Source organism: Rhinolophus sinicus, chromosome 18 (assembly GCF_057876585.1).
Source record: "Rhinolophus sinicus isolate RSI-liver-muscle chromosome 18, RSI-T2T, whole genome shotgun sequence".
Classification (NCBI taxonomy): domain Eukaryota; kingdom Metazoa; phylum Chordata; class Mammalia; order Chiroptera; family Rhinolophidae; genus Rhinolophus; species Rhinolophus sinicus.
The window spans coordinates 92344566-92358388 of record NC_142518.1 but is presented as its reverse complement, the minus strand read 5'-3'; the positions used below and the strand labels follow the sequence as shown (position 1 = coordinate 92358388).

General features: G+C 39.4%; 1 protein-coding gene across 21 annotated transcripts in view; it reads left to right on the top strand.

The window, feature by feature from the left end:
* The window catches only part of ENOX2 (ecto-NOX disulfide-thiol exchanger 2), a 431677-nt gene that overhangs the window by 323657 nt on the left and 94197 nt on the right, over positions 1 to 13823 (top strand). For all 21 annotated transcript variants that reach the window (XM_088794720.1, XM_074323652.2, XM_019716148.3 and 18 more), the window contains one exon: positions 8927 to 9160. In XM_088794720.1, coding sequence (XP_088650846.1) covers positions 8927 to 9160 — 234 coding nt within the window. The remainder of the gene's footprint in view (positions 1 to 8926; positions 9161 to 13823) is intronic.

Sequence of the window (13823 nt, the reverse complement as noted above, 5' to 3'; positions counted from 1 at the left end):
TAGTAGTAGTCAGTCAGTTCAGATTTTCTGTTTTTTCTTGATTCAGTCTTGGAACATTGCATGCTTCTAGGAATTTGTCCATTTCTTTCAGATTGTGCAAATTATTGGAATTGTTCATAGTGCTTTGTTATATATAAACCGTTGTATTTCTGTGGTGTCAGTTGTCACATCCCTTCTTTCATTCCTGATTTTATTTGGGTCCTCTCTTTTTCTTAATGAGTCTAGTTAAAGATTTATCAGTTTTATTTATCTTTTCAAAGAACCAGCTCTTGGTTCATTGATGGTTTTTATTTTTGGTTTAGACTATTTTGTTTATTTCTGCTCTGATCTTTACTATTTCTTTCTACTCACTTTGGGCTTTTTGTTGTTATTGTTGTTGTTGTTGTTTCCAGTTCCTTTGGGTGTAACTTTAGGTTGTTTACTTGAAATGTTTCTTGTTTTTTGAGGCATCTGTGTATTGCTATGAATTTCCATCTTAGGACTGCTTTCGCTGTGTCCCAAAGATTTTAAATCAGTGTATGTTCATTTTCACTTGTCTCAGGGCATCTTTTCATTTTCTCCTTGATCTCATTGTTAATATATTCATTGTTTAATAGCATGTTATTCAGTCTCCTTGTGTTTGTGCATTTTTCAGTTTGTTTTTTGTAATTGATTTCTGGTTTCATAGCATTGTACTCAGAGAAGACACTTGACATCATTTCAGTCTTCTTAAATTTATCAAGATTTGTTTTTGTGGCCTAACATGTGGTCTATCTTAGAAAATGTTCCAAATACCCTTGAAAATAATTGTATATTCTGCTGTTTTGGGGTGAATACTCCAAAACTATCAATTAAATCAAAGTGGTGTAGCATATCATTTAAGCCCACTGTTTCCATGTTCATTTTCTGTCTGGAAGATTTACCCATTGTTGTCCATGGGGTGTTAAAGTCCCCTACTATGATTGTGTTACTGTTGATCACTCTATTTATGTCAGTCAATATTTGCTTTATATATTTAGATGCTCCTATGTTGAGTGCATAAATGTTTACAAGAGTTATATCCTCTTGTTGGATTGATCCCTTTATTATTATGCACTGTCCCTCTTTGTCTCTTATTATAGTCTTCATTTTCAAGTCTATTTTGACTGATATAAGTATTGCTATCCCAGATTTTCTTTTTCATTTCCTATTGCACGAAATATCTTTTCCTATAGTCCCATTCGTTTATTTTAGCTTTTACTTCCATTGCCTTTGGAGTCAAATTCATAAAATGCTCTTTGAACCCAAGGTCCATAAGTTTAGTACCTATGTTTTCCTCTATGCAGTTTATTGTGTCAGGTCCTATGCTTAAGTCTTTGATCCATTTTGAATTAACTTTGGTACATGGTGACAAATAGCAGTCCAGTTTCATTCTTTTGCACGTGGCTATCCAATTCTCCCAGCACCATTTATTGAAGAGGCTGTCTTTGCTCCATTGTATGTTTTTAGCTTCTTTGTCAAAAATTATCTGTCCATATTTATGTGGTTTTATTTCTGGGTTCTCAATTCTATTCCATTGGTCTATGTGTATGAAACTTAAAAGCTTCTGCACAGCAAAAGAAACCATTGACAAAATAAAGAGGCCACCAACTGAATGGGAGAAGATTTTTGCAAACAGTGCCTCCGATAAGGGGCTAGTATCCAGAATATACAAGGAACTCATGCAACTCAACAACAAAAAAACAAACAACCCAATTGAAAAATGGGCAGAGGACTTGAAGAGACATTTCTCCAAAGAGGACATACAAATGGCAAATAGACATATGAAAAAATGCTCAACATCACTAATCATCAGAGAAATGCAAATCAAAACCACAATGAGATATCACCTCACCCCAGTCAGAATGGCGATCATCAACAAGACAAATAGTAACAAATGTTGGAGAGGCTGTGGAGAAAAAGGAACCCTCATACACTGTTGGTGGGAATGCAGACTGGTGCAGCCGTTATGGAAGGCAGTGTGGAGGTTCCTCAAAAAATTACGAATAGAATTGCCATATGACCCAGCAATCCCTCTCCTGGGTATCTACCCAAAAAATCTGAAAACATTTAGAGATAAAGACACGTGTGCTCCAATGTTCATTGCAGCTTTGTTTACGGTAGCCAAGACATGGAAACAACCAAAATGTCCTTCGATAGATGAATGGATGAAGAAGTTGTGGTATATATATATATATATATATACACAATGGAATACTATTCGGCGGTAAAAAAAGATGATATAGGAACATTTGTGACAACATGGATGGATCTTGAGAGAGTAATGCTGAGCGAAATAAGTCAGACAGAAAAAGTGAGAGCCATGTGATTTCACTGATATGTGGTATATAAACCAAAAGCAACAAAAGAACAAGACAAACAAATGAGAAACAGAAACTCATAGACACAGACAATGATTTGGTGGTTGCCAGAGGGTAAGGGGGGTGGGGGGTGGGGGTGGGAGATGAGGGTTAGGGGGATCGAATATATGGTGATGGAAGGAGAACTGACTCTGGGTGATGAACACACAATGGGATTTATAGATGAGGTAATACAGAATTGTACACCTGAAATCTATGTAATTTTACTAACAATTGTCACCTCAATAAATTTAATAAAAAAAAAAAAGAAATATCTTTTCCTATCCCATTTTCAATCTGTGTGTGTCCTTCGATCTGAAGTGGGTCTCTTGTAGACAGCATATGTATGGGTTTGTTTGTTTTTCTTATGTATTCAGCTGCCCTATGCCTTTTGTTTGGAGCATTTAATCCATTTACATTTAAAGTAATTATTGATATGTATATAGTAATTGCCATTTTTTATACATATTTATTTTCTTTTCACCCCTTTCTTCTTCTTAGGAGAAGTCCCTTTAACATTTTTTGTAATGCTATTAGGTTGGTGCAACAGTAATTGTGGTTTAGAAGGTTAAAAATAAAGGCAAAATACTTTGGTGGTAATGAACTCCTTTAGCTTTTTCTTGCCTGGAAAGTTCTTTATATGTCCTTCAATTTAAACAATAGCCTTGCTGGGTAGAGGAGTCATGGTTGTAGTTCCTTACTTTTCATCATTTAGAATATTTTGCGTCAATCACTTCTTTCCTGCAAAGTTTCTGTTGAGAAATCTGCTGACAATCTTATGGGCACTCCCTTGTAAGTAACTAGTTGCCTTGCACTTGCTGTTTTCAGAATTCTCTCTTTGTCCTTACCTTTGGCACTTTAATTATGATGTGTGTTGGTGTGGGCCTGTTTGAATTTATCTCATTTGGGACTCTGTGCTTCTGCGACTTGTATGTCTATATCCTTCACCAGGTTAGGGAAGTTTTCAGTCATTATTTATTCAGATGGTTTTTCAGTTCCTTGTTGTCTCTCTTCTCCTTCTGGTACCCGTGTAATGTGAATGCTGTTACAATTGATGTTGTCCCAGAAGTCTTTCAAACTATTCTCATTTTTTTTGGATTCTTTTTTCTTTTTGTGGTTCTGATTGGGTGTTTTATGCTACCTTGTCTTCCAAATCACTGATTCAATCTTCTGCTTTGTATAGTCTGCTATTGATTCCTCCTAGTGCATTCTTCATTTCAGTTATCATATGCTTCATTTCTGACTGACTCTTTTTTATTGTTTCTGTGTCCTTTTTTATACTTGCCATATCTTTGTTGAAGTTCTCACTAAGTTCCTTGAGCATCGTTATAACCAGCATTTTGAACTCTGCTTCTCGTAGATTGCTTGCCTCCATTTTATTTCTTTTTCTGGAGTTTTCTCCTGTTCTTTTATTTGGGACATATTTATTTGTCCTCATTTTGGCTGCCTTTGTGTTTGTTTCCACGTATTAGGTAGATTTCCTACATCTCCCTGTCTTGGCTGGGTAGCTATATGTAGTAGTTGCTCTATGGGACCCAGGGGTGCAGTCTCCCTGGTCTCCTGTGCCAGGTGCTCCAGGAGTGTCCACTGTGTGTGTTGTGTGTGCCCTCCTGTTGTAGTTGAGACTTGATTGTTGTTTGCATGGCAGTGGCAGGATTGACCCTCAAAATGACTGGTTTGGGGGTTTGACCACATCCACAGCTTATGGGATGCTGTGCTGGAGTCTTATCCCATTGAGATGAATTTTTTCCAGTGGGCTCTGGTGCCTGCTGAGACTGCCCTTTGGCTATACCACATGTGGGTCTAATTGTGTGGTGCTCTGCTGTGGTCAGAAACCAACGTATGTGTATGTTGGTTCTGAGGTCTCTTGGGAGGGGCTCTGGTGCAGACCAAATCAGCTACTGCCTATGACTGGCTGGGAACTACCTGTTAGGATCTGCAAAGCAATCCACAGTTGGTTGCTGTCTGTGCTGGACCTGGAAGCACATGGGAGAGGCTGTACTGTGAACTGAGGATGGCTGCCACCAGTACCAGGCCTGGGGTTGCTCTGCCAAAAGCCCAGGGCACCCTGAAGCCTGCTGCCACTCGCCGGCTCCTATCAAGCTTGGTTATTGACAGAGCCTCCACTAGTGTGGTACACTAATTGGGTTAGGTGGGTGTCAGTGTCACCAGGGTGAGGGGTGTTCACTAGGCTAGTGTAGATTCTGGTTTGGTGCCCATGCTGAGCCTGGAGCTACTCAGCAAAAGTCTCAGAGCACACCAAAGCCAGCCATTTCCCTCCTGGGCCCACAGACTCCTGAGAGTTGTCCAAGAAAGAGTGCAGTGTGGGCAGGGCTATTTCCCTGCCACGTAAAGTGCCCCTGGTAGTGTGTGAGTTTTATAGGACATAGTCCCAAGGAGTCACCAGGGTGGAGCAAGCAGATTTCATCAAGCCAATGCAGATTCAGGTTTGGCTCTGTTGGGGGAGGCCTCCACACAGGAAAAATAGAGGCCACCTGTAGGCTTCACAGGAGGAGAGCTCGACACAGGGACCATGGCGGCTGCCCCTTCAACCTGAAGCCACTCCATTCAGTCTCTCCCTGTATGTCTATGGTGCCTCCCAAGTCATTGTTCTTCTGTCGGAGCTTAGGGTGAGTGCCTGGGAGCTGGTGAGTCTGTTCATGGGCTTTTTAAAGAGGATGTCTGGGTTTCCTGCAGCCCTCTGTCTCACCCCAAAGGATGGAATCCCTGCTGATTTTCACAGCCAGATGTTGTGGGAATTCCTTTTCCCGGCACTAGAATCCTGTGCTGGGCAGCCTAGTGTTGGGCTAGGGTCCCTCACTCCTCAGTGGAGACCTCTGCAGCTGAGATTTCCCTCCCGATGCTGAACTGCCACATGTGGGTGTGGGGCCAGCCCATTTTGCAACCTCACCCCTCCTAGTGGTCTCCACATGGCCTCTTATTTATATCCTTAGTTATAGGATTCTATTCAGCTAGTTTTCATATGGTTCTCCAGATTGATTGTTCTATAATTTAGTTGTAATTGTAATGTGGTCATAGTGGGAGGCAAGCACAGCATTTACCAACTCTGCCGTTTTGTCTGGGATTTGTCTTTGGCAGCTTTTAAGATATTCTTTTTATTGCTGATGTTGAGCAATTTGGTTACGATGTGCTTTACTGTAATTTTCTTCATGTTTTTTGTGCTTGGAGTTCATTGAAATTCTTACATTTTTGAGTTTTCATCAAATTTAGAAAATGTCCTGCCCTTATTTTTTCAAATATTTTTCTATTCGTCTCCTCTCTTCAATCAGGACTCCAATTAGGCATATATTAGGCCCCTTGAAGTTGTCCTACTGCTTACTGGTATTCTGTTCATTTTTTCAGACTTTTTTCTCTATATGTTTCATTTTGAATAGTTTCTATTTTTACGTCTTCAAGTTCATTAATCTTTTCTTCTGAAATGTCTAATTTGCCATTGTTCCTAGCCAGTGATGTTTTTTTTCAACTGATACATTGTAGTTTAACTCTCTAGTAGTTTGATTTTGGTTCTTTTTTATGCCTTGTGTTTCTACTTAATATGTTCAATCTTTTTTCTAGCTTCATAAGTATATGAAATCCAATTGTATAGTAATAGTTGCTTTTATGTCCTTATCTATTATTATAGCATCTGTATCACTTCTGGTCTGTTTTAATTGATTGATTTTTTTATCTTTATTTTGAGTTTTGCGCTTATTTGCATGTTGAATAATTTTTTATTGGCTGTCAGACATTGTGAATTTTTACCTAATTGGGTGCCAGATATTTTTAATTTTTATAAATACTCTTGAGCTTTATTCTGGGATGCAGTTCAGTTACTTGGAAAATTTTTTATCTTTTTAAGTCTTGTTTTTATGCTTTGTTCAGCAGAACCAGAGCAGTGTTTAGTCTAGGCTAATTTTTCTCCACTAATTAAGGCAAAAACCTTTCTGATTACTCTAGTCTATACTTTGTAAATTGTTACTTTTTCTCTTCTGGCTAGTGGGAAAGGGAACTATATCGAGCCCTGTGTAAACTCCAGGAAATGCTATCTCCAGTGCTCTGGTAGTTCACACACACACACGCACACACACACACATTCTCTCTCTCTCTCTCTCTCTCTCTCTCTCTCTCTCTCTCTCTCTCTCACACACACACACACACACAGATATCAGTACTCAGCTAAATAATAGTGGAGGACTCTCTTCAGATCTTTGAAGTTCTTTCTCTGTGTAGCTTTTATCTTTCCAGTACTCTGCCATACAAAGTCTGTATGCCATAGTCTCCCTGGATTTGAGTTCAGTCTCCTCCACTCAGGGAAATCACCATGATGTACCTGGGTTCCCCTCCCTGTTCTGAGGTCTGGAAACTCTGTCCAGGTAATAAGCTTGGGAAATCATAGGGATCACCTCATTTGGTTTTTGTCGCTCAGTAATTGCTGTCTTCATTGCCCAGTATCTTAAAACCCATTTTTATATATATTTTGTCCACATTTTTAGTTTTTTTAAGGCAGGAGTTACTTTTCAAGCTTGTGCTAAGAGTGAAATGAGATAAATATGTGGGAAAACAGCTAGCTCAACTTCTGAAACTCAAAAAGTTAGTAAAAACTTTTTTCTCATTTTTTGTTAAGTGACTTAACTGGTATAGTACAGCTGGCACACAAAAAAATGGAGGCATGGACTTGAATCCTGGTTTTCTGAATCCTAGTCCTATACACTAGGATATTGAGCATACTACAAGCACACTACCACTATTTTTAAGGATCCCAAAACATATGTCACCTGGATCACATACCAGTTCCCATCATATCTATATTTTCCCCTGGAAAAACGTAGTTCAGAGTTACCAAATACATCTAGGAAACCGTTTGGGGGATTGAAATGCCAAGCTGATGCATTTAAATTTTAATAAAATTCTGTGTAGTGGTTTGACTGATACTCTTGAAGTTATTCAAAGACACCACAGTTTGAGGCTACTTTTTCCATTCTGCCAAACATGTATAAGATGCATTCTTTTTTTAATTGAATGAATTGGACATGTAACACTGTCATATTGGATATTGGACAGTTAAAGTTATACAGTGTGTTATTTTGATACATTTTTATATTGTAGTATAATTGACAATGTAGCAATATTTATCACATTACATAATTATAGTACAATTTATTTTCTATATTCATTATACTGTGCATTAGATCTCTGTGGCTTATTTAGTACTGTTACAAGTTTGTACCCTTAAACACCATCACTCTTATCACCCCACTCCCACACCCTGATAACCAACATTTTACTCTCTTTTTTATAGGTTTAACTTTTTTAGATTCCACATATAAGTGATATCATTACAGTACTTGTATTTCTGTGTTTGATGTATCTCACTTAGCACAATGTGCTCAAGGTCCATCATGTTGTTGCAAGTGGGAGTATATCTTACCTTCTCATGGCTGAAAAATCTTCCATTGTGTATAATGACCACATCTTTTTTTATCCATTTGGGAATTTGGGTTGTTTCCACGTCTTGACTATTGTGAATAATGCTGTGATAAACATGAAAGTGCATACATCTCATTGAAATTCCATTTTTGTTTCTTTTGGGTGTATACCCAGGAGTGGAACTGCTGGATAGTGTGGTAGATCTATTTTTAATTTTTTGAGGAACTTCCATATTGTTTTCCATAGTAGTTGGATAAATTTATATTCCCACCAACAATGTATAAAGGTTCCCTTTTCTCCACATCCTCACCAGCACCTGTTATCACTTGTCTTCTTGATGATAGCCATTCTAACAGGTGGGAGGTGACATCTCATTGGGGTTTTGATTTGCATTTCCCTAATAGCTAGTGAAGTTGAGCACCTTTTCATGTGTCTGTTAGCCATTTTGATTTCCTCTTTGGAGAAATGTCTATTTAGTTCTGCCCACTTTTTAGTTGGGTTGTTTTCATGTTTTTATTGTTGTTGTTGAGTTGATTGAGTTCTTTATATATTTTTGATGTTAACTCTTTATCAGATGTATGGTTTGCAAAGTTTTTCACCTATTCTGTAAATTATCTTTTTGTTTGTTTGTTTTATTAAATTTATTGGGGTGACAATTGTTAGTGAAATTACATAGATTTCAGGTGTACAATTCTGTATTAAATTATCTTTTTAAAAATCATTTCCTTTGCTGTGCAGAAGCTTTTGAGTAGTTGTAGTCCCATTTGTTGATTTTTTTTGTTATTTCTGTTTTTTTGTTTGTTTGTTTGTTTTGTTTTTGTTTTTTGCATCAGAAGGCTCATTCTTGATACCATTACCCACAGAGCCTCCTTCTGCCAGAGGTAAGATGACAGGTGGAGGAATGGAGCTCGTACAAACAAGACTGACCCAAACCATAGAATAGCAAACTGTTATCAGAGTTGAGACTATACTCCAAGTGTTTTGATAGTTCACCATGCCAGTAGTGGGGAGAGAATTTGGGGTTATGTGGTCACTTGAAACTGCTGTAACTGCATCTGAAGCACTGAACCTGGAAAGGTACTAACAGTTGCTCACTCACTGGGCTGCTCTTGTATTCCTCTCCCTCCCTCTTGTGCATTTAGGTTACCGTATTCGCCTGGGCTCTAGCACTGACAAGAAGGATACAGGCCGGCTACATGTAGATTTTGCACAGGCTCGAGATGACCTGTATGAGTGGGAATGCAAACAGCGTATGCTAGCAAGGGAGGAGCGCCACCGTAGAAGGATGGAAGAAGAAAGATTGCGCCCACCATCCCCACCTCCTGTGGTCCACTATTCAGATCATGAATGCAGCATTGTTGCTGAAAAACTAAAAGGTATAGAAAGCATTCAAGCTTTGTGATTAAAAGAACTCTTCTCTTTGGGGAAATTTAATAAATATATTTGTATTGTTGCCAGTTATCCTTTGAGTTTTCCACCAATGGATTCTAAGCACTTCGTGTGTTGGAGCCTTTCAGATAGAGAGGTGTACCTAGTAATTCAAGAACCAGAAAATCTGTCCCTCCCACCTGTGTCTCTGCTCCTTCACTCTCTCAAGGGATAGCATTTTTCTCTCCACATGCCAAGTAACTAGAAAGAAACAAGTTTTTCCCATTTTTCCACATCAGAGAATTTTAGCTGTTATCCATGACTTGGGACCAGTAAGTATGCCCCTTTCATCATGGATAACAAGTTAGTTTTGAGTTATAAATCAGAATGTTAGAAGTTGATGCAAAACTCTGGTAAAATTTCCATTTTACAGATGAGAAAACAGAGGCGCTGAAAGTAGTCGCAGTGTACATTCTTATATCACTCAAAGACTTAACTACCACCAACTAAAAGAGGACTTGTTTGATCATTTAAAATGGCCAACTTATTTCACACAGTGACTATGGAGACTTCTAGACATTGCTAAATGAGTCTGCTTTCCCTTTAGTTTTGATTCCTATTCCCCTTGCTTGACTCTCAAAACCATTTTGCTAATTTAACATTAATAGCCTTGCTTGGTCTCCTGTGTTAGTAGCTCAAATTTAGTCTTTTTCATTCTTTAAGTAAGGTTGATTTTATTGGATGAATACTAGTGTCTCATTGATCTTATTGATGACACCAACCCAGCAGCTCTAATGCTATGAATTATCCCTGCTTCTTGTGCTCTAGTCTCAGCAAGATGCTTCGAATTCCAGTTTCAAAATAAGTTTCATTCACCAAACTATGTTTTCATGATATAACCTAAGGAATTCACACATTTAAGAAATCTTCTTTTTGGATTGATTTTTGTCTTCCTGTAAGAGAGAAGCAAAAAACAGAGTCTAGAATAGAGACACAGAAGTAATGGTACATTTTGGAAAGCTGGAAAGGCTGAAAGCATTGGTAAGATACCAGATCCAAGACTTGCCTGTTCACATGATACCAAACCGGTCAATTTGAATTTTTTAAAAACTGAATTTGCTGGTTGAGTGGATCTCAAGCATAAAGTGAGCATCCACATAAAGATTGTATGCAAATAGTGAAATAAAAAGCTTCTGTAAAGGGAAGGCTGACTTCTCAATATATGTCTGCACTGAAAAAAAGCAAGAGGCAAGAATTTCAAATTGCAGTGAGAGATATTTCCACTGGACGTAAGGGTTTCTGGCCAGAGAGGGATGTGGAGCCCTAGAATGGGCGTTTAATGAGATAATAATGGACTCTGCCTCTCAGGAGTCTTTAACAGGAGAATATATGAAGTGGCTATCTCAGGAAGCTGGACCAGAAGCTTTGGAAGAGCTGTGCTACTATTTTAACATCAGAGAATAACTGCTAACTAGCTACAGAAATCTACTTGGAAGTTTCCTCAGGCAAGCAAAACAGTATGTGGAGAAATGTAGAAATAGAATGAATTACACGGAAATAGAGTGTGACTGAGACTGACTGGAAGGCCTGGGGCTGTGGATTGACTGCAGGAGTGATGTTATAAAAGGTCAAAGATGTAAGTGTTTATTCCTAAAGAATTACCCATTTAACTCCTTCTTAAGCCTCCTTCCAATACTATAATTCCATGGATCCAGGAAAAAAGTTACTGTCAAATTGAAGTTAGACTCAAGTTTAGTTTTTCTTATTAAAAAATAGGTTGTAGAATTCTGAAGTTCTCTCAACTGCTAATTCGTACATTACACACATGTACATATACAATCAGAGAGGTTAAGAAATTTGCAATGTCGACTTCCGGAAAAATGGCGGCGTGAGGTGAGCCTCTGTAAAGCTCCCCTGGAATTTACAACGAATCGAACAACAAAAACTCCACAAAGGACTCCCTGCACAGCACACAGGCAACACGAAGAGGCCCACTACCGACTGAAATCACCTACAGGTGGGAGATTCGCGCGAGTGGAGGGAGGAGGAAAGGGAGAAGTGCGCGGAGACGGAGCCGCGAGGGCGGAGTACGCAGACCTAGCTCAGTGCGCCGAGCTCGCTGCTCCCCGGAACTACCGCAGCTGTGGTAGATCGGACTGCTAGGGCTCCACCAGGGCTCCACAGGGCTGAGGGGGCAGCATATAACACGGCTGAACCCAACGCTCACGGCAGAGGCCTCGGAGAAAAGACTGAGGGAAAAAGGCTGAAAACGGTGGTTTAAGCCCACACTGCCGAGCAGCAGAGACCGGAGCCTTAGGCACTGAGACTAGCCGCCCCCTCCCACCCCTCCCAGAGCTCGCCCCGCCCCCACCTGCCCGGTGCTAGAAGTGAAACAGTAGCAGTGTCAGATCAAAACAACAGAAAATTTGCTATTTTGAGAACTGTGTACCGCAGACACAAATTCACAGCCCAACTAGTTCCGGCAAAGGGGAGAGAGCTGTGGAAGCAGGATCGGCTGTGGTGGTGGTCGCCGCCATTACTCTGGGCCACCTCTCACAACTCACCCCGCCCCTGACCCCACCTATCTGGGCGGATCCCTGCAGGAGTAAACAGAACTGCTGAAATATACGGGCTCTGAATCAGCAGCTGGAAGAGCTTTCGAACATCAAAAGCTCTCCGCATACCCACCGGGACACTGCGCCCTGTGACCTAGACGAACTATTAATAGAGGAGAAGCCCGTCTCCCAGGGAATCCCCCCATTGTGTGAGAAGTTGGAATAGTGCAGAGAAAACATAGCACTACCGTGTGGGAGAAGAAAAATAAGTTGCAGTTGGAGAAATAATAAAACATTCTACCAACAAGTACTGGCAAACAAAAGAAAGACCGCTTTCTATCAACCTATTGCAGAAGTCACTCCTGTAGATGTCTAGGAAGAGAAATAGTAAACCAGTAATCGCCATGAATAACCAAGGCAACAAGATAGCTCAGAAAGAAAGTGAAAAATCTCCAGAGAAGGCACTTAAAGATACAGAAATATGTCACTTAAATGACAGAGAATTCAAGATTGCACTTCTGAAAAAACTCAACGAGATACAAGAAAACACAGATAGGCAGTTAAAGGAACTCAGAAACTCAATCAAAGAACAGCATGAGCATTTTACGAAAGAGATTGAAATCTTAAAAAAGAACCAAATAGAATTTCTGGAGATTAAGAACTCAATAGAAGAAATTAAGAATGAAATAACCAGCTTAGGTAGTAGAGTTGACCAGATGGAGGAGAGAGTCAGTGACATCGAAGATAGAAACCTGGAAATGACACAGAGAGAAGAAGAAAGAGACTTGAGACTTAAAAGAAATGAAAGAACTCTACAAGAACTTTCTGACTCCATCAGAAAGAGCAATATAAGAATAATGGGCATACCAGAAGGAGAAGAAAGACAGAAGGGAACAGAGAATATATTCAAACAAATTGTCGATGAGAACTTCCCAAATTTGTGGGCAGAACTGGACCCTCGAATCCAAGAAGCGAATAGAACACCTAGTTACCTCAATCCCAACAGGCCTTCTCCAAGGCACATTGTATTGAAGCTGTCTAAAATCAACGACAAAGAAAGAATCCTCAAGGCAGCCAGGGAAAAGAAGACGGTAACATACAAAGGAAAGCCCATTAGATTATCATCAGATTTTTCAGCAGAAACTCTACAAGCCAGGAGGGAGTGGAACCAAATATTCAAACTATTGAAAGAGAGAAATCATGAGCCAAGAATAATATATCCAGCAAAGATATCCTTTAGATATGAAGGAGGAATAAAGACCTTTCCAGACATACAGAAGCTGAGGGAATTTTCTAATACACGACCTGCACTACAAGAAATACTAAAGGAGGCTATTCGACCACCATCAACAGGGACAATTTGTGGCAACCAAAACTCAAAAAGGAGGAGAGTAAAGGCCTGAACCGGAATATGGGAATGGAGAAAGTAAGCGTGCTGAAGAAAATGGAATACTCTAAATATCAAACTTTCTTTTACATAAACTTAAGGGTAACCACTCAAAATAAATCCAGAATTGAAATATATACTGAAATAAAAGAAGAAACAGAGGGAAACATCGTAGAATACCACCACACAGAAATAATAGACAACAACAAAAAGGCAAAGAAACAATGGAGACACAGCCTTACCAGAAAACTAAAGATAGAATGACAGGAAATCCTCACATATCAATAATCTCCCTAAATGTAAATGGACTGAACTCACCAATAAAAAGGCACAGAGTAGCAGATTGGATCAAAAAACTAAACCCAACCATATGCTGTCTCCAAGAGACACATCTCAGCTACAAGGACAAGCATAGACTCAAAGTGAAAGGGTGGAAATTGACACTCCAAGCAAATGGTACCCAGAGAAAATCAGGTGTAGCCATAATGATATCAGATGAAACAGACTTCAAGGTGAAAAAGATAACAAGAGATAAAGATGGACATTTCATAATGGTGAAGGGGACTGTACAACAAGAAGACATAACAGTCATCAATATTTATGCCCCCAATCAGGGAGCACCGAAATACACCAAGCAACTACTAACAGAACTAAAGGGAGAAATTGACCAAAACACAATTATACTAGGGGACTTAAATACATCATTGACAGCTATGGATAGATCATCCA